The 19019-nt window shown below is 38.9% G+C and overlaps 1 protein-coding gene across 2 annotated transcripts in view; it reads left to right on the plus strand.

Annotated features, from left to right (window-relative positions):
• Window positions 1–19019, plus strand: part of LOC135462097 (SH3 and multiple ankyrin repeat domains protein 3-like) — a 73735-nt gene that overhangs the window by 29265 nt on the left and 25451 nt on the right. For both annotated transcript variants that reach the window (XM_064739454.1, XM_064739455.1), the window contains exon 2: window positions 17030–17396. In XM_064739454.1, the coding sequence (XP_064595524.1) occupies window positions 17301–17396 (96 nt within the window). In that variant the 5' untranslated portion in view covers window positions 17030–17300. The remainder of the gene's footprint in view (window positions 1–17029; window positions 17397–19019) is intronic.

A 19019-nucleotide genomic window follows, 5' to 3' on the forward strand; every position in this document is an offset into this window, starting at 1 on the left:
ATTTGTTGTGTAATTCTCAGATTTGTGTAATTCTCAGATTTTCCAGATAATCTGAGAGTTTCTGTAAAGTTTTGATGATGTTTTTTGTTCAACCAGGGCTTATGGAGTTGTAGGTACGTCCAGGCGTGGAATGGTGGAAAGCACTGTTTTCTTGTGTTTAAAAGGACAAAGCAAAAAGACACTCCGACACCTTTATTGGAGGCATTTATGTTTTGTTTTTTTTTTCTTTTGATCTTTGAGTCCAACTTGAGGAAGAAATGGTTTATTCTGCTAATGCCTATGGCCCCGATATGCTGTAAGTTGAGATGATTAATTTCGATTATCGCCGCATGCGGTTACTGAGTGGGGGGAGTAGGTCTACAATGGCTGGAGATTGATAGACATATCTACAAAACTCAAACAAATGGAATAAATTTTAGTGTGTCATTTATTTATTTTTTTAAATAAGCAACACTTTGGACAATGTGACCGAATATATATGAATAATACAGTCTGTTTAACAGATGGTATTGAATACACATTTATATAGCAAGAAAGCGTGATGCTGAATCAGCATATCACATTACATCGATCAGTTGTCGCTCAAATTTCAGTTAAAGGTTTGTCAATAGGGCATCCAGTTTTTTAATTTTGCTTCTCTTAAGGAGGAGCTGCCCCACTTTCAAGATGCAAAATCTTCACCTCATTTGCCGCTTTTTCGGTCTTGATAATGGTAATGAACTCAAAAGTTCTTCGGGTGGGCTTTCTTTACCATGAGATTTAGCTTTCAATGCCAGCCCTCTAAATGGTCTGTAGTTCTTGGTTTGTTTGTGTAATAGCAGTTCCATGTCTCTTGATTGAAGGCTCCGTCTATCCAAGTTTCAGTGATATGGTCTGCAAAGAGTCAAGCTGGTGCAATGTTTGGAGAATCTGCGAAAGCTTGAAGCCAAACATCTTCAACTAGGTCTCTGGGCACTAATGGTCAAACATGTCGCTCGTCTCACAAATCGGTGCAGGGTGTCATCTGTCTGGTACAGACTGGCCAAACCCAAATGTTGTACTCGTCTCCAGATACACTGGGTATAATGAAAAAAAAAAAAACAGCCCTTAACTGTTATACCTGGGAAAGCTTCTATAACTGCTAAGCGCATGGCTGTCTCGAAGTCAAGTTGGATGGAAGGCGGATTGAAAACATGGCCGTGCTGGATAGCTGCATCTTTCAGAAACTGGAACACCCTCCTAAACTTGTATGTGTCCTGGATCTTATTGTGAAGCAGTCCAAAAACAAGCAGGAACATCTGTCCGTCGATAAATGCATGAATGGTATAGATCTGTTTAAAGGGTTTCGGTGCAGAATAAAAAGCCTTATCACAGAATATCTTACCTGTTGAGCACAGATGCTGAAGATTGCTAGCTGTACCCAACAGAACAGTCTGCTCATCTGTACCATCATTTGCCCGAAGAAAAGGATTGCCAGCTTTTGTACATTGCCACCATTCCTCAGGTAAATGATGATGGTTTACACAATACCAGTAGTTGGCATGGGAAAGCTTTTGCCCACTACATGCAGTTGGAATAAAGGATTATACCTCTGTCATTGCGGATGCCATGCTGGAGACCTGTGTATATATTCTGGTCAAGTGTTGGAAAAGGAACAGTGTTAACTCAATTTCCTGGCAGAATTTCTTTCACTATTTACAGAAATTCGCTCACCTCTTACCTCAGCAGGGTTAAACGGATTATCCCCATTTCCCTTGTTTTTGCCAAGCTGTTACTAATACCCGGATTAACGGAAGGTGAGAAACCATAAGCGTCAGCGAAATACACGGAAGAAATCACCAAGGTATCTGTGACCATTGCTTCATGATCTCCCATGCATTCTTATTATGCTTCTCACGGCGCCCGTTGTGATGTTGTGCCATTCTAAACATCTTGCTGCTGTCATCTGCACAGTCTTTGACTGTTAGGCTTTGTTGTGCTGAAGAATATTTTACTTATGACGATGATTTTCGCAAATTTTAAATCTGAGTGTCAAATGAACTGGTTCTGATTTTGGAGGGCATGTTAAAAAGAACCTGGGAGAATGGGTTCCCCACTCTACTGAGATGCGTGAAGAGTTATCGCCATTTCAGCGAATTAGAGAATTGCTGGATCATTTCTTTTATAGGAAACCACTCCCTAATGTAACCCGCTGTGCAGGGATGACATCAGAGTTGAGTTCGACTCAACTACGAAAGGAACAAAAAATAATGACAGTTTACAATAACAGAGGGCTAAGATGTTAAATCAGCATTTAAGCTCAGATCTCAGATCTATTGACTGAACAAATTTTAATTTGCATGCAACGAATACGGCTCACAAAGACAAAAAAAAATCATTTACATGGCAATTGTAGTCCATACTATCAGAAATACATGTAAGTTACCAGTGTTGTGACTGAATTTTGGACGACTTGTCTTAAATGAGTGGGTTGTTGAACGAATCGACCCACTAGCATTGCAATTTTCAAGTGTGATTTCCATAGCAGTTTCAATGTACATGCATGATCATGTAATGAAAGGACTACAGGCAGTAAATGCCAAAACAAAACAAAATCTGAGTTTTCTTTTAAACTTTGTAGCACAAGGATGAAAACTAAAATCACCAAGGAAAATAAGAAACTCCTACTTAAGTTGAACTGTTTTCAACAACAGAAAAAATGCAGCAAATTGCATAATATGAACATATAATTACTATAAGTACATTTTTTGAAATCATGTCGACAAAAAGTCAGCGGTGTTCAGGCTAGGGGTGGACTGATATTTCTTATTGAATAAAACGGAAAATAACCCCTCAGCCCATGCAAGTGGACATATTGCCGACACTCGAGATCGTACCACCAGAAATGAGCAATCATCTCCAGCGTAAATTTCACTTTGAGTTCAAGAGAGTTGAATTTGTAGGTAGTCTATGCATTCTATGCTGACCTCAGACTCTTTCTAGAATCTGGCTTTTAGAATTATGACCCTTCTACGGCATTGTCTTCTTCATCTGTTTAGTAGCTGTTGAGTTAATCTTGCGAATCTTGGGCAGCCGCATGATCAAGTGAAGCAGGTAGATGATTCTCAAGCCTTACCGATGAGCGAGAACAACAGAGCTTCATATTCCTCCGTCTATCTTAATCCCAGGTACATGTACACCATAACGGTGTTCTTCACGCAAGCGGTGTGTCGTTTGCTGGTAATGTTTGCCGGTGTTTGTTGGTACTGTTTGCTGGCGTTTGCTGGTACTGTTTGGTGGTACTGTTTGCTGGCGTTTGCTGAAAGTTTATGTTGTGTAAATATGTCTGGTGTGGAGGAATCCTACTTGAAATTGTCTGAAACCATGTTGATTCATTTCTATTGAAACCATATTGTATTTAAAGGAATAGATACATGTATGCTTCGTAATGTACTGTATTTATAATGCTGAAGTGGGTTATGTTAGGTGACCTTTGGGGTTAAGATGATGCGGTGTGTCTGGTTACTGGTAACCTTTTTGTTTAAGTTCAGTCCATACTGACCCAATCATTTACAAACTTTTTACAGAAGTGACACAACAGCATGAAATCAAGGATTGGTATACGTGTAGATTCAGCAAATTTGACACATTATTAAGTACGTTTTTGAATAAGTTGTGTCTGAGTTCAGTTAACCTTTTTGTTAACATGTACATGTAGGTTTTGCCCGACTCTTTGTGTAACAAACCTCTCTATAAATCGCCATGTCTGTCTGTCTGTCTGTCTGATTTTAGACTTCTCACAAGCCAGCATAAAGCACGCTTACACGTACTGTACCTGATGTCACATGCAATGTTTTGTTAATATCTGCAATGTTTTGTACATATACTAAAAAAAAGCTGTTTGCCCTGCTGCAATAAGCATTTACAAAGCAGCCACGCTGTTTGAGGGGTGACATTCCAGGTGTTATGACTAAATGTGTATATGGGTTAAATGCCTAAAATCATTGAGCCGTCTTAATATGCATGTACAGGTAGATCTATGTAAATAGGTTCAGTGCGGTTGATTTATTATGCGAGAAGAACTCAGTAACGCTTATTTGCTATGTAAATGAACGCAGGTATAACACATGTACATGTACATGCACGCAATGTTAGGCCGAGGCTTAAATTGTCCTGTGCAGGGTATGTAGATATAACCACAGTAATTTAGGATCTGTATATATACATGTAGGTATAATTCTGCAGGTGTTCAGAAAGTGCAGGTACCAGGCTGAAGATACCGTAGCTGTTTAAGTACCGCTGTCACTGTAGGATATTCTGGATATTGTGACCATTTAAGCCAATAAATTTAAGATATCTTTGTCTTCATAACCTCTGAATGTATATGATAAACAGTCATATTTATGACAGGGTAATAATCTTGGCCTTTGTTGTTGATTTAATGGCAGGATCTTAGCACTATCTGGTAATTAGAGAATAATATCCGAACAGTATTTGAATGTGTCACCTGTCAAACTGCTTAGTCAGGTGAGCTGTCGGTGCTGTCTGAATGCCCTGGTCTTAAGGTGACCTGGTGGAAAGGATAGGTGCTCAACAGGTCAGAACTTGGCATAATACACAGGTATTATACACCAGCTGCCAAGGTTCGTCATCCAGTAACTATTGGTTGCCAGACCAACGCAGAAAGATTAGCTTGCTTCTTTGACATGTATCTTTATCCTGTAAATATCCCAACTCTGGTGTCGAGATCATTTATGTACAGTCCATGCTGCATCAGCAAACGTACAATGGGCCATATGTGGGAAGGTCTTCAGCAACCTGCGGATGGTCGTGGGTTTCCACCGGGCTCTGCCCGGTTTCCTCCCACCATAATGCTGGCCGCCGTCGTATAAGTGAAATATTCTTGAGTACGGCATAAAACACCAATCAAATAAATAGATAAATAAATCAAACGTACAATGCAGTTAAGATAAAAAAAAAAAGAAGACAGTTCCATAAATTCAGAACCCTCCTAGAATAAATATTTAAATTGTCAAGGATTACCATCATCTCCAAGTCAAAGACTTTTCTAGAACTGGTGCCATTGCATGTTCGTGTGAAGATTCTATATAGACCATTGATATCTGCATATTTGACTTCTGAACGTCATGGTGGTCAAATTGTGAAGATGCATACATGTATATATTGCCCTATTCATGTAGTAATTGGTGTAGAGCATGTGTTTTTAAGCACTGCACCAGTACCATGTGCTTGATGCACCAAAATTCCCCTTCTGTGTGATATCATGTGTCTAATACACAATGTCCATTACAGCCATGACACATGCAGTTCTTCATTGTTCTTAATTTGATTGGCAGGGCTGCCCATCCATATTCAGACTTTCTCTTTAAAGCTGTATAATTCATTTTTCTGTGGCATTTTTATTGAGCATATTGAAAGCACATAATACTAAACTCATTATTTTTCAGTAATTTCTTTCAGTAACAAAGTCTTCTGTTACTCATCTGTGTTAGTTTAATAGTTTCACTGCAGGCTGATAAACTCGGGTAGCTGATAAAGGTCGTGACCTCAGGTTCAGTGTTTTTTACTAAAAGCAAGACGATGGAGGCAAACTCTGTAACTGCTATGGTATACGCTCAGAAAATGTGATTACTTTTCATGAACAAACATGATAGACATGGACCATTTGGTTTGGCCAGTCTTCAGGTTAGTTAATTACAGAGACCACATACATGTAGGTGACATCAGTTTATGCTAGGGAAGATTTAATGCATGTGTGAAGAGTGCTAATGTTTCTTACTGTTTAATAGTTTGACACCTATTGGGGCGGCTTCACCCCATAGCTCTCGATTGGAACGGCATTGCTCGATGAGAGTTACCCCACTCTTGAACTAGAGTGCCTATAGTTAGGTTTTGCTGAATGGCTGCACTTCAGGTGGTGGTGAATGGCTGCAGTTCAGATGGTGGTGAATGGCTGCAGTTCAAGTGGTGGTGAATGACTACAGATCAGGCGGCGGTGAATGACCACGGTTCATGTGGTGGTGAATGACCATAGTTCAGGTGATGGTGAGTGACTACAGTTTAGGCGGTGGTGAATGACTACAGTTCAGGTGGTGGTGAATGGCTGCAGTTCAGGTGGTGGTGAATGGCTGCTGTTCAGGTGGTGGTGAATGACTACAGATCAGGCGGCGGTGAATGACCACGCTTCATGTGGTGGTGAATGACCACGCTTCATGTGGTGGTGAATGACTACAGATCAGGCGGTAGTGAATGACTACAGTTCAGGTGGTTGTGAATGGCTGCTGTTCAGGTGGTGGTGAATGACTACAGATCAGGCGGCGGTGAATGACCACGGTTCAGGTAGTGGTGAATGACCACGGTTCATGTGGTGGTGAATGACCATAGTTCAGGTGATGGTGAGTGACTACAGTTTAGGCGGTGGCGAATGACTACAGTTCAGGAGGTGGTGAATGGCTGCTATTCAGGTGGTGGTGAATGGCCACGGTTCAGGTAGTGGTGAATGACCACGGTTCATGTGGTGGTGAATGACCATAGTTCAGGTGATGGTGAGTGACTACAGTTTAGGCGGTGGTGAATGACTACAGTTCAGGAGGTGGTGAATGACAACAGTTCAGTAATGGTGAGTGACAATACATTTCAGCAGTGGTGAGGAACTTACATGTATTTATAGGTAGTGATGATCAGAGATTACAGTGTAGATGTACTTGATGGTGCATGACTAGATTCATTCTACAGTCGGGTGTCGATGGGTGACTACTGTACATTTCAGAGGTGTTGAGTGACTACATTTTATAGGTGGTGTTGAATGACTAGTCTACACTTCAAGAGATGATGAGGGACTGCAGTTCAGGCGGTATCACTGTCAAATGTCAGGGATTACTGGTACCTTTGAGAGTGCCAAGCAATGCTGTATGCTGAAGCATTGTGATAATACAAATGAATATGCATTGCTCCAGAAAAGGGGTATATCGGCATAATTTACACCTCCAAAAATACGCAAAACTGTGCAGTGGGTAACTACTTTTACTCAAAATGTAATCTTGGCGGACACGTGGGAAGTTTTCCAAGCCCAAATCCTAGTTAGATCGAAGTATAGCTCTGATAGAATGGCTTCTCGACATTGTTATTGCTCAGTCTGAAGATCTGAAATCAACAAAAAGACAACAAGGGAAACTGGTACTGACAGACGCAACTGAAGAGTCATCCTTCTCATTCAAGATGGGCCACCGACAGCGGTGATTTGACTGCCTGATAAGAAAGTCAAGTTAAATGATTATTTTGGAGAAAGGAAAAAAAGAGAAATGCTATGCAGTTGCCGCTGTCAGCTTTGCACATTTATAGAAATGTTGACAGTTAAAAACATGTTATATTCCCTCTTCGGTTAATTAAACCCTGTATTTAACTATTTAATCTAAAGACTGTTAATTATGTACTTTGGTGAAATGAATAAAATGAAACGGCATTGCAGCACACAAAGACATTGAATAGACTTGCACTTAAACCTAAGATTAGTGCCCAGATTTAGCTGTGGTCTTATAAATATAAGGATTATATGAGATTAACTACCCTGGCCGACCTCCAGTCGACTGCCCAGTATGGCTCAACAGGTGACGTCTTAGATGGCCAACCGAAGCATAGCAGGCCTAAATAAGCTGGGAATTCCTATAAAAACGGTGTCATTTTCGACATGGACTCTTAACTACACAGAAACAAGTGTATGCTGCTGTATCAGTTTGAACTCATAACGGACGATGTTGAAGTTCCGATTTATGACACTGGCATCTCGGCCGAGCTTCAGATTCCGAGTTTTCAGACATTAAATTTGATCTTTGTCAAGGTATTTCCAACCACATTGGCAATACGGACTGGCAAGCTATATAGGTTACACTGTACATTTTATGTGTTTATATCAGAATGTGTTATTTATTTACTATTCTTTCCCTCTGTCACAATAAATGCCATTCTATTCCCCGAGGTCTTCTAAGTTCATACGTGTATGCAAAGACACGTATGTCAGCATTCCAAATAACCTAGATGTGTACATGTATTCCTGTATAGTCATATACAGTACAAATGCAGACATCGGCATTAGTGTACAGAGGTTTGCTAATTGTTTGCTAATTTGCTAAGTTGCGTTATCATTGAGGTTTTAGTCAGCTGCTGCCACAATACTAGCCAGATATTTCAAGTGCAGCTAGCTGTATTCCTCTTGTAACGTTCAAATGAAAAAATGTCAAGAGCAGATGCGGCTATCTTACATTATTCAAAATCCTTCCATCTTCTTCTGGAGCCCACGTCTTCTTTCAAGAAGGTTAAATTGTTTGGAATCTTGAAAAAAAACATAACCACATGAACGATGTCCTTTTACAACAGTGTGCAGAGCAACAAACTTTTTCGGAAGAAATTCAACATGCTTGTGGTCACTGTTGTAGCTTTTGTTAACACTGAACTAAACGGCCAAGCTCTGACAGCATGTAACACGATATGATTTGGCGGAGACTTTCGCATGTTGGCGGGGAAAAAATGTATAAACAAGCCTTATTTTCTGGTGATATGTAGTGCCATATTATTCTGATTTAAGTACCCTTTTTAAATAATTTTTTAAACTCAATTTAACAATATATACAGGGGTAGTTAATTATGAGTAAATGATAAATCTGGACTCTAATCCTTTAATTTGTGCATTGCTTATAGTTTATGATAAATAGTTTCTTCGGATTGCCAGTATTTCTAAGATAATTAACCAGTAGACCTCTGCTGAAATTGGGAGGAGTATTGTACTGCCACAAATATATACTTATCTGGAGAAGGGAATGTGAATGACGTATGACTGAAACAATTCAAGATTGTTATAAAGGAAATAAATATCAGCTGATAAATTTGATTTGATTTGATTTCTGGCTTGATAGAGAAGATGTCAGATTTTCATTCAGTGGTGTTTTATAAGTTTGGAGCAGAAGTTTATAGGCTTAATTTTTCACTGTAGAGAAACCCAGTAACACCAAACTGACTAGTGTAATATACAAAAAGTATGTAGAGGTAGGATACTCTTTAATTCTTTTTTTTTTATTTTATTTTATTTTATTTTATTCCTTCACATACACATGTACATATAGCTCTGTAATGTAATGTTTTGTTAATATCATCAGTTGAAGGCTTCGTATAAAGCTGAATGTTATCTGAACAGGATCTGACCGAAGTTATTATGAAAATGTTAAAATTAGACAGGTTATTTCAGGTGTACAGGGTAGAATGTGTACGAAGGGGACTGAGTCATCTCTGCCCCCTAACCCTGAATATACTCTATCTGTATGTGTCTGCATCCACGCCACTCAGCCTGTTGAATATTTATAGGTGCTATCACAAGCACCTGTACTAGGAATGCGCACACTCCAGTAGAGTGTCACCTGCCTAGCCCAGTAAGCATAAGCACAGTCAGGGGTGACATCACTTACCCAAGTTCTAACCACTCTGTACAGCTGGGGTTTTTTTACCTGGATTTACCCTAACAGTTTCAGGTGAGAACTTTCTTCCTTAGTTTTACGACTGCACGTACAGGTGTATAGATATCTAGAATTATTGTGGTCATACTCAGCATTGTTATACGTTTACATCTGTATGGGAATGTAGGCCTTGTAACCTACCTGTTTAGATTCATGAGAAAATAGATACACATGTACATTGTAGATCTCTCCTCTCTAGCAGTCTGGATGAAGACAATACATGTACATCAACATGTAAGTATATAACTCCTCTCGTAGACAAAATCCTGTGATCATGGATGGGTGATTGATATGGTACATGTGCTGAAAGATGAACATATGCAAGATTTGAGCAGGTGTGCAGTTTATAGGCCTCTTTTTATTAACCAGATTTACATGTAGAAGCTCAGTGGAATCCATATGTGTGAGTGTACATGAATAAGCTGGTTGAAAATTCATCTGCAAATGAGATGCTGAGATAAAAGAGCTCCAGGGTCATCAGATGTAGAGAAAATGTTAGTAGATCTAGCCAAGCTGAGGTATGTACATATACATGTACAGTATTAACAAGTACAAGATATTAATAAGTGCATGAACGTGTATGGCATGTGTGGTGGGCATTCAGTCAAATCAGGTATTCCTGGTTTTTAGGACAGGGCCCACTTGCAGAAAACCCTCTTAACATTAAGAGCACGTAACTACTAAGGTGACGTAATGCCTACAGTGCTGGTTGTCATGGTAGTTACGTGCTCCTTAAAGTTAAGAGGGTTTCATGCAAGTGCGCCCTGAACCAACAATTCTCTGGACTGATAAACCTTTTTATCTGCTCTATATTGTTCAAATGGTACTAGGTTCACTGCAGGAAATGGATTTTTTTTTCTTCTCCGCCATGCAAATATGTCAGAAAGGATTAATCTGATACAGGTTTGATCATCATAGTGCACTGAAATTGGGTAAATGTTTTTAGAGTGAAAAGATCCAGATGAAGTTTATTTCTTTCTGTAGCGTAGATTAATTATAATTATGGCCATATTCCCATTAGGCAGCTACTTGTACATGTGTGAGAATGTTTATTAGGCTTCTGAGCTAAAAGCTTGGAAAGCCTATTGTTCTCATACAGATTATTAGGGGATTGGTCCTCTAGGCAACACCCTATTGAAATTGTCAGGATTATCTCCCTTCTGGCCAATGAAAATAGTCTAAAAGTAGGTCAGCTGTACAAACTGCACCATTTTATCGAACAAAAACATTTCTGAGACCTCCTTGACCTCATAATTATGAATTTCAAAGAATTACTCATGGTGAAGTTGTCATTTTAACCTAATTACCTAAACCTTTTTCAAATTTTAATGTTTAGACTTTGTGTATAACTGCATGAAAGTTACATAAATTTTGTTACAGCTTAAAGTAGTAGTGAATTTTTCATCCGATTTTAATGAAACTGTATGTTTTAGGGCATGCCTATGAAGGAATAGCGTCATGTAAATATGGGGCAGAGTTGCATGTAGGTTGCCCTTTGTTTTGGATTCGTGAAATTTAGAACTTTTTTCAGTGTTTTCCCCCACAAAAGTAATGAACCGATTGTTCTTAACTTTTATATTGTTGTATTAAGATAGTCCATCCATACATGGCAGATATTTAAATACTATCTTCACTTTCAAAAATAAATGAAAATCTCAGTTCATGAAAACAGTTAAAGACTATGACATGTCTGATTGCTGTGAAAAAAAAAAGGTTTGCTGTGCGAAATTCAGTGAATGAGAAACTGAAGAAACCCACAGTAACCTGATACAATATTGATCATAAATTAATGACCATTAAAAAGATAGTCTACATATTAGAGAAATGAAATAAATGAGATATGTCAATCAGTTGTGTATCAATGATAATATGACTTGTGACTTGTACGTTTCGTGATGATTAGTGGCTGGGTCTCAGTGGCTTGAAGTACATGTATGTCTCTTTATGTTCTCTCCTGGAACAAAAGACATGTTTTTGATAGCAAATCAGTGTTGTTAGCTAGCATTCATTTCTGGCAAAGAGAGCTTTTATTTTGCCAAATTAAACCATTTATCAAACTTTTATCAAAAATAATTCCTGGAGACGGAATTGCAAACTGCTACAGTGTACGTCAGTGGAAATGCTAGAAATTACAAATTCACAAACATGTTCATTGTAGAATTGTAGAAATAATGCAAATGTGAGCTGTGTTGGTAGAGTATAAGGCATTGTAAAATGCACTTTGCACTTGTCAGCCAAACTCAGCTGCAGAACATGGTATATATCGCATGACGTTGCAAGTGCAGCTGATGAGACTCTACAGCTCTTCAAAATGTAACACATACTAGTGACATCTATGAATTTGGCACAGCATAACTCACCTTACGGAGCGGAGCGTGAAATGCCATAAAACATTATATTATATTCCTATATTATACTGGCTCACAGGAATATACATTGTATATTTTTGGAAATGTTTATCTTATATTGTAACTAGTAACTGCAGATCATTTGAAAAAGATGTGAACAGTGAGGAAAACTCCATCCATTGAAGGACTGACAGCCAGTATATGACTTCCCATAAATGGCTCAGTTCAAGGCTTTCACTACTTTATAAGGTCTGATATATTATGTGTAACTAGGAAAAAAACGTTTATATTGTGACGTATAATTCGTCTCAGACATTATTTCTTCAATATTTTGAAAGACAGGGCACTAAGAAATCCTAGGTCTATAATCTGGCAGTAGGGACCAGGTCAAAACATCCACTAACCAAAACACCTGCCACTAGATATGTGCTTGTTAATGGCACTGTACAAAGTTAATTCAGTCCGAATGAAAAATATTAACATTATTGGATATGTTTTATCAAAATGAGCTGTGTATTTTTCAAGCAGGTCTTCGTGACCTGAAGTGTTGTTTGACACAGCCAGATATGACCATGGCAGCTGAGCTGTTGATCTTTAATTTGCTGATTTTTTGAAATACTGCCTTTAAAGAAATTTAAAGTCCTGTTCTTTGCTCTGTAGGGACCCGTACATTGCGTTTTTCTATCTTTTTTGAGCAGCATGAGCTGGACTTGAACAGCGACCACATTGGTGAGAGACTCCTGGGTCATTACGCTGCGCTAGTGTGCTAACCAACTGAGCCATGGAGGCCCCATGAAATGAATAGTATGCATACATGTATATCCACTCATTGTTAGTTCAAGAACCATTTTGTTCAAGAACCAACATCTTCAAAACCCAGTTTTGTACTAGTGCAATAGTGCGTTTTATTCATATTTATTGCGAATTCTTTTAAACAGTCTGAGTGAAATCATAGCAGCAAGGTGATAGTTGGCAAGTCGTCACAGGTAACAGGTGAAATACGGTCCACTTGCCAATTTACTCAAGGTAGGGTTTTATTCTAACCTTTCATGTGCTGTGTGAGTGCCTCACTTCTTTTTGTTGAAATCAACTTTTGTGAAATTGCTTTACTTAAGCGGGACTTTTCTGACAAGTTTGAAGTTTTAATAGCAGATAGAACATGGCAGTGCAGACACATCCCAATACTGAGGTAGATGCTGCAAAACATGTGTGAATTAAGACATTTTGGAAGTTGTAAAACTACATGCAGTTCTAGTTTTTCTCAGTAATGCTTCTGCTACATGTAGAAAATGTATGAGATTCAAATTGGTTTTATTCATTGAAAACAATATTTGACTATAGTTGCAATATATTTGATGGAAACTCGTCCGATATAATGTTTAATTGCTGTATCTGATTTATACATACATGTGGTGTTTTAAAGTTATTGGTCACCACCAGTAGTAGAGGGGGATTAAAGGGTTGCAAGTTAGGTTTTCAGACTATTATATTGAATTGAAACTTGAAAGACTTAAAAATCCATTTTTAACGATATTATGATTTTGTCTGTATTTTGCTGCATGCTATTGAACACAAACTTATTTAGCATCACCCTGACAGGTTTTTGCTCTCTTGTCCATTTGCCATAAAATTATGGCAGTTTTGTCCTGTAATGGGTACTTTAAAATACAGGTTTTCAGACTTCTTTTTTCAAAGGTAAATGGTCTGATTTGAAACTTGGTCCACTGTTAAGACAAGTTACAGGCAAGTTCATGGCTTAACTACTTCACCTGCTTTCAACAAAACTATGTCCATAGTTGTGCTATTGTGGATTGTGACATTATCTATTATTTAAGACTGATGGGCTCAAACTGTCAGGAGTAATTTACATTGTGAATTAAAATAACACTTTCGGAATCATATACACTTTGTATTTTGTAAATTAATTGCTGTCCTTTGCTTGAAAGGAAAATAGTAAATAGCCATTTACTACATGATATTAATTCAACATGTGCAGTTGCATGTACTTGTAGGCCTACATGTCGACTTGTATAACTTAATTACTTTTATAGTTACCTTTTGAATATATACAATGTAGTAGTGGAAGTAAAGTATATTGCTTCTTTGTTAACAGTTTTAATACAAATTCAAAACATACTTGTATTCCATGAATAGAAGAATTTCATATGAGTTTATACAAGAATTTATCTTTTTTTTTTATGTCTTTTGTTTTGTTTGACCTAGTTTAAAAATTTTTTGTGGTGAATACATGCCTTTTCCATGGGAAACGGAGGATACTTGCTCAAGTGAGAAGGCTTGAATAATCATTTAGCGCAAAGAAGTGTTCGCTCTGAGCAATAGAGAAGTGAATCACTGGTCCTAGCTGTATTGATCGCTCTGTTCCATTTGCATGTAGTTGCCTTTACAGTAATGACTTTACAGCCTGCGTCAGTTGTTCAAATGTACATTTGTTGTGTAATGTACAGTGTAAGACCAAGCTCTCATTGCTGCCTGCCAATGTAGATGATACTTGTCACTGTGTGTCCTTCCTGCTGTACTGCCTAAAGTATGCACATGGCATTTGTGTGGATATATCTGTGCTATATTCAGCTTTTTATTTTTGTGTACCTGAACTTTATTTTTTTATTTTTATTTTTTTTTTACAGTTATACGGCTTGCGAGATATACAGACTGATAACTGATCATATGTAATCGCGTAACTTAGTTACGTAAATGTACATGAGCTCAAAGATTTGCGATGACATTCCTGTTGAGATACCGGAACAGCAGATACCAGATAACAGACTCTGCATGATTTTATTATATATGTATATGTGGCTTTTCAGGGTCAAAAACAAAGGTTGTACAAAATACCTGCATGTGTAGGGTGTAACCTGTACACATAGGGTATGATTTCACAGGAGAAGACATTGACGCTGAAACTCAGCCCTTCCTATGGTTTGTATCACAGGTTACGTGCAAGGAGTGGCAGTTAATCTTTTATACGGACTCATTAACGAAATAACTCACACACTCATGTGTTTTTTTGGGGGTTTTTTTTTGTTGTTGTTTTTTTATTGGTTTTTTTTTTTCGGTGTCAGTTAAACTTTGATTGGTGTATGACCAGATGTAGACCTTTTCCAGTGGGTAGACAAGGCTGGGTTATCATGCTTACATGTACATGATAGAGGTCTGACATACATGTACATGTATTGTATGCGTGTTTAAATGACATACCTGCCTATATAAACTTTGGTTCAGTACATGGGTTGATAGACTGCTCATTAATAAAGGTGTAATTGAAGCCCATGTTACAGTGAAGCTTGTGACTTCATGTACACCTGTATTCAGTGATTGTATGTCAATGCCAATAGCCTGCACGAGCCAGTTGTCATTCACACTTGACATGGTGCCTTATTATCAATAAATGATTTATGATTATAAGTTTGTAACATTGATCATGTATTTCAGGTAATGACTTTAGATTCTCTAGTGTGGTCATTCAAGGGACTTTAATGACGAGAAGTAGGTAATAGCACAAGATGTGATCATAGTGACTGACATTTAAAGCTCCCTGTAGCCACCATACAAGTATTTGAGCAGTATATAACCTTTATTACAGAACATTTGTGTTCAGTCCACAAGGTATACAAGTCTGTGTGTCAAAACTAATCCGCTCTCCGGTCGTATGTGGGAAGGTCTGCCAGCAACCTGCAGGTGTGGGTTCCCCCGGGCTCTGCCCTGTTTCCACCCACCATAATGCTGGCCGCCGTCGTATAAATGAAATGTTCCTGAGTGAAACGCCAATCAAATAAATAAATCAAAACTAATCCATCAAGTAAAGCAGTGCTTAGTACGTGTATGGTGCTGAACAGTGATCAAATAGATCAATAAATATTTAGGCATATTTTGATACATTGGTATGTATATATTAATCATGTAGGGCTGAATGTCTGCATTTCTACATGTACCTGTTTAGAGTGCCTGAGAGTGTCTGCATGTGTACCTGGTTAAAGTACCTGATGGTGTCTGCATGTGTGCCTGATTAGTGATAAGAGTGCCTGATAGCGTCAGCATACATGTTGTCTGCATGTGTGCCTCGTTACTGGTTAGAGTGCCTGGTAGTGTCTGCATATATGTTGTCTGCATGTGCAACACAACATGTATGCAGACACTATCAGGTGCTCCAACCAGTAACTGGTTAGAGTGCTTGATAGTGTCTGCATACATGTTGTCTGCATGTGTGCCTGGTTACTGGTTAGAGTGCCTGATAGTGTCTGCATACATGTTGTCTGCATGTGTGCCTGGTTACTGGATAGAGTGCCTGATAGTGTCTGCATACGTTTTCTACATGTGTGCCTGGTTAGAGTGCCTGATAGTGTCTGCATACATGTTGTCTGCATGTGTGCCTGGTTACTGGATAGAGTGCCTGATAGTGTCTGCATACGTTTTCTACATGTGTGCCTGGTTAGAGTGCCTGATAGTGTCTGCATACATGTTGTCTGCATGTGTGCCTGGTTACTGGTTAGAGTGCCTGATAGTGCCTGCATACATGTTGTCTGCATGTGTGCCTGATTAATGTACTTGAGGGTGTCTGCCTGTATACATATACATATACATGTACTTTGTTGGAATACCTGAACATGTCTGCATGTGTACATGTGTAGAGCTAGGCCTGTAGCGATTGAGGACCCTATCCACAATTTTAGACAGTGTCATTAAGAAAAGCCCCCTTGAAGTGCCAAATGGTGATGTGCGTAGCAGGGGTGCATTGTTTTTCCTAGGAGGTAGGGATAGACCTGTGCGTTTTTGTTTGCCCATGGATTACTCAGCCTCTGCTGCTTGCACTGGGGGTGAGCAAATTTGAACCAAACTTGATGCTGTGCATACATTGCCATTTGGGTGCAAACTCCTGAATGGATAGCTTTGTCGGATGGCTTGGGAGTTGTCTCTTCCTGCCCGTTATTTTAGCTGGAGATAGAATATTCGATCAGCAGGGTAGCCTGTCAGCCATTTTTGTCTGGAATGCCCTGATGTTCGCTTTCTGTTTCATGCTCCTATTGGAAGGAGTAAGACCCACTTTCCTATTTGCATTGACAATGAGTAACTGCATGTATATATATGGCTGGTACAGTATCTGTAAACATATACAACATGTACATGTTATTTTGTTTTTCTTTGTTTATTTCATTTAAAAGTTTGTTTTTTTCTTTCTTCCAGGTTGAAACTGACAGTTATATGACTTTACCAAGCCAGAGTTGGTCTTGTCCTGAAGTCACTGTTCTGGAGGACCTAGTCTTGTGTTGTACCTGTAATATTGCCGGGAGTGTTGTGGATTACGGTGTCTTACCTGGAACCAGTGTAATTAGTCTCAAATATATCTGTTGCTGGCAGGGTTGTACATGTGCTCTTGCGTACACCTGATGTACTCACCCCCAGTATTCATGTGTACATTTACATGTGCTAGAATTTGCCATACAACATACTCAGCATGAAGGATGAGAATGTGGGAAATTCATTTTCAACTGATGGTTGCAATAGTGGAACGGTTTACATACGGATTAACATCCCTGAACTTAAACTACAGGTGAGATTTGGAAAACTTATGTATCAGTATACCATTTGACCTTGAGAATGTTTTTGCTGTGATGTAAATGTATCTCATAACTTACCTGTATTCAACTGGATGGTAAGATCCAGTATTTTGCATATTGACATAATTTGGAAAACTTCAATATATATATATATATATATATATATATATATATATATATATATATATATATGCATGTACATAGACTGATTATGATCCTAAAGCTTCTGTAATTTGAGTCCACTTAGTGATATATCCTGTTCCTTTCCTCACAATCGTTCAGTTTTAATTTTAGAGAAAATGCAAGCATGCATACATACATGTATGTGAACTTTCCCTTCAGATCAATGTCGATATCAGTGCTAGAAAATGTCTATGAAGAAGTCCTCCTCCAAATTCAAAGTGAAATGTGATTACATGTATGTCAGTTGACATCAGTTGACATCAGTTAATGGTAACTTTTGTCATTATTTTATGCATGTAGTAACTTTTTGCTTCAGTGAACTGCAATGAACTCTAAATGCTCATGTTCATGATAAAGATTTGCAACTTAAATGTTTATAAAGAGCCCTAAATTTGGGTTAGAGGTTTGGTTTCAAAACAAGCCTTGGACAGGGAATGTGTAGATTCCCTTGCTCTCGCTACTTGGACAGGGATTGTGTAGATTCCCTTGCTCTGACTACTTGGACAGGGAATGTGTAGATTCCCTTGCTCTGACTACTTGGACAGGGAATGTGTAGATTCCCTTGCTCTCGCTACTTGGACAGGGAATGTGTAGATTGCCTTGCTCTCACTACTTGGACAGAGAATGTGTAGATTCCCTTGCTCTCACTACTTGGACAGGGAATGTGTAGATTCCTTTGCTCTCGCTACTTGGACAGGGAATGTGTAGATTCCCCTACTCTCACTACTTGGACAGGGAATGTGTAGATTCCCTTGCTCTGACTACTTGGACAGGGAATGTGTAGATTCCCTTGCTCTCACTACTTGGACAGGGAATGTGTAGATTGCCTTGCTCTCACTACTTGGACAGAGAATGTGTAAATTCCCTTGCTCTCACTACTTGGACAGGGAATGTGTAGATTGCCTTGCTCTCACTACTTGGACAAGGAATGTGTAGATTGCCTTGCTCTCACTACTTGGACAGAGAATGTGTAAATTCCCTTGCTCTCACTACTTGGACAGGGATTGTGTAGATTGCCTTGCTCTCACTGCTTGGACAGGGATTGTGTAGATTGCCTTGCTCTCACTGCTTGGAACAGGGAATGTGTAGATTGCCTTGCCCTGACTACTTGGACAGGGAATGTGTAGATTCCCTTGCTCTCACTACTTGGACAGGGAATGTGTAGATTCCTTTGCTCTCACTACTTGGACAGGGAATGTGTAGATTCCTTTGCTCTCGCTGCTTGGACAGGGAATGTGTAGATTGCCTTGCTCTGACTACTTGGACAGGGAATGTGTAGGTTCCCTTGCTCCGACTACTTGGACAGGGAATGTGTAGATTCCCTTGCTCTCACTACTTGGACAGGGAATGTGTAGATTGCCTTGCTCTCACTACTTGGACAGGGAATGTGTAGATTCCCTTGCTCTGACTACTTGGACAGGGAATGTGTAGAT

The sequence above is a fragment of the Liolophura sinensis genome, chromosome 1 (assembly GCF_032854445.1).
Source record: "Liolophura sinensis isolate JHLJ2023 chromosome 1, CUHK_Ljap_v2, whole genome shotgun sequence".
Classification (NCBI taxonomy): Eukaryota; Metazoa; Mollusca; class Polyplacophora; order Chitonida; family Chitonidae; genus Liolophura; species Liolophura sinensis.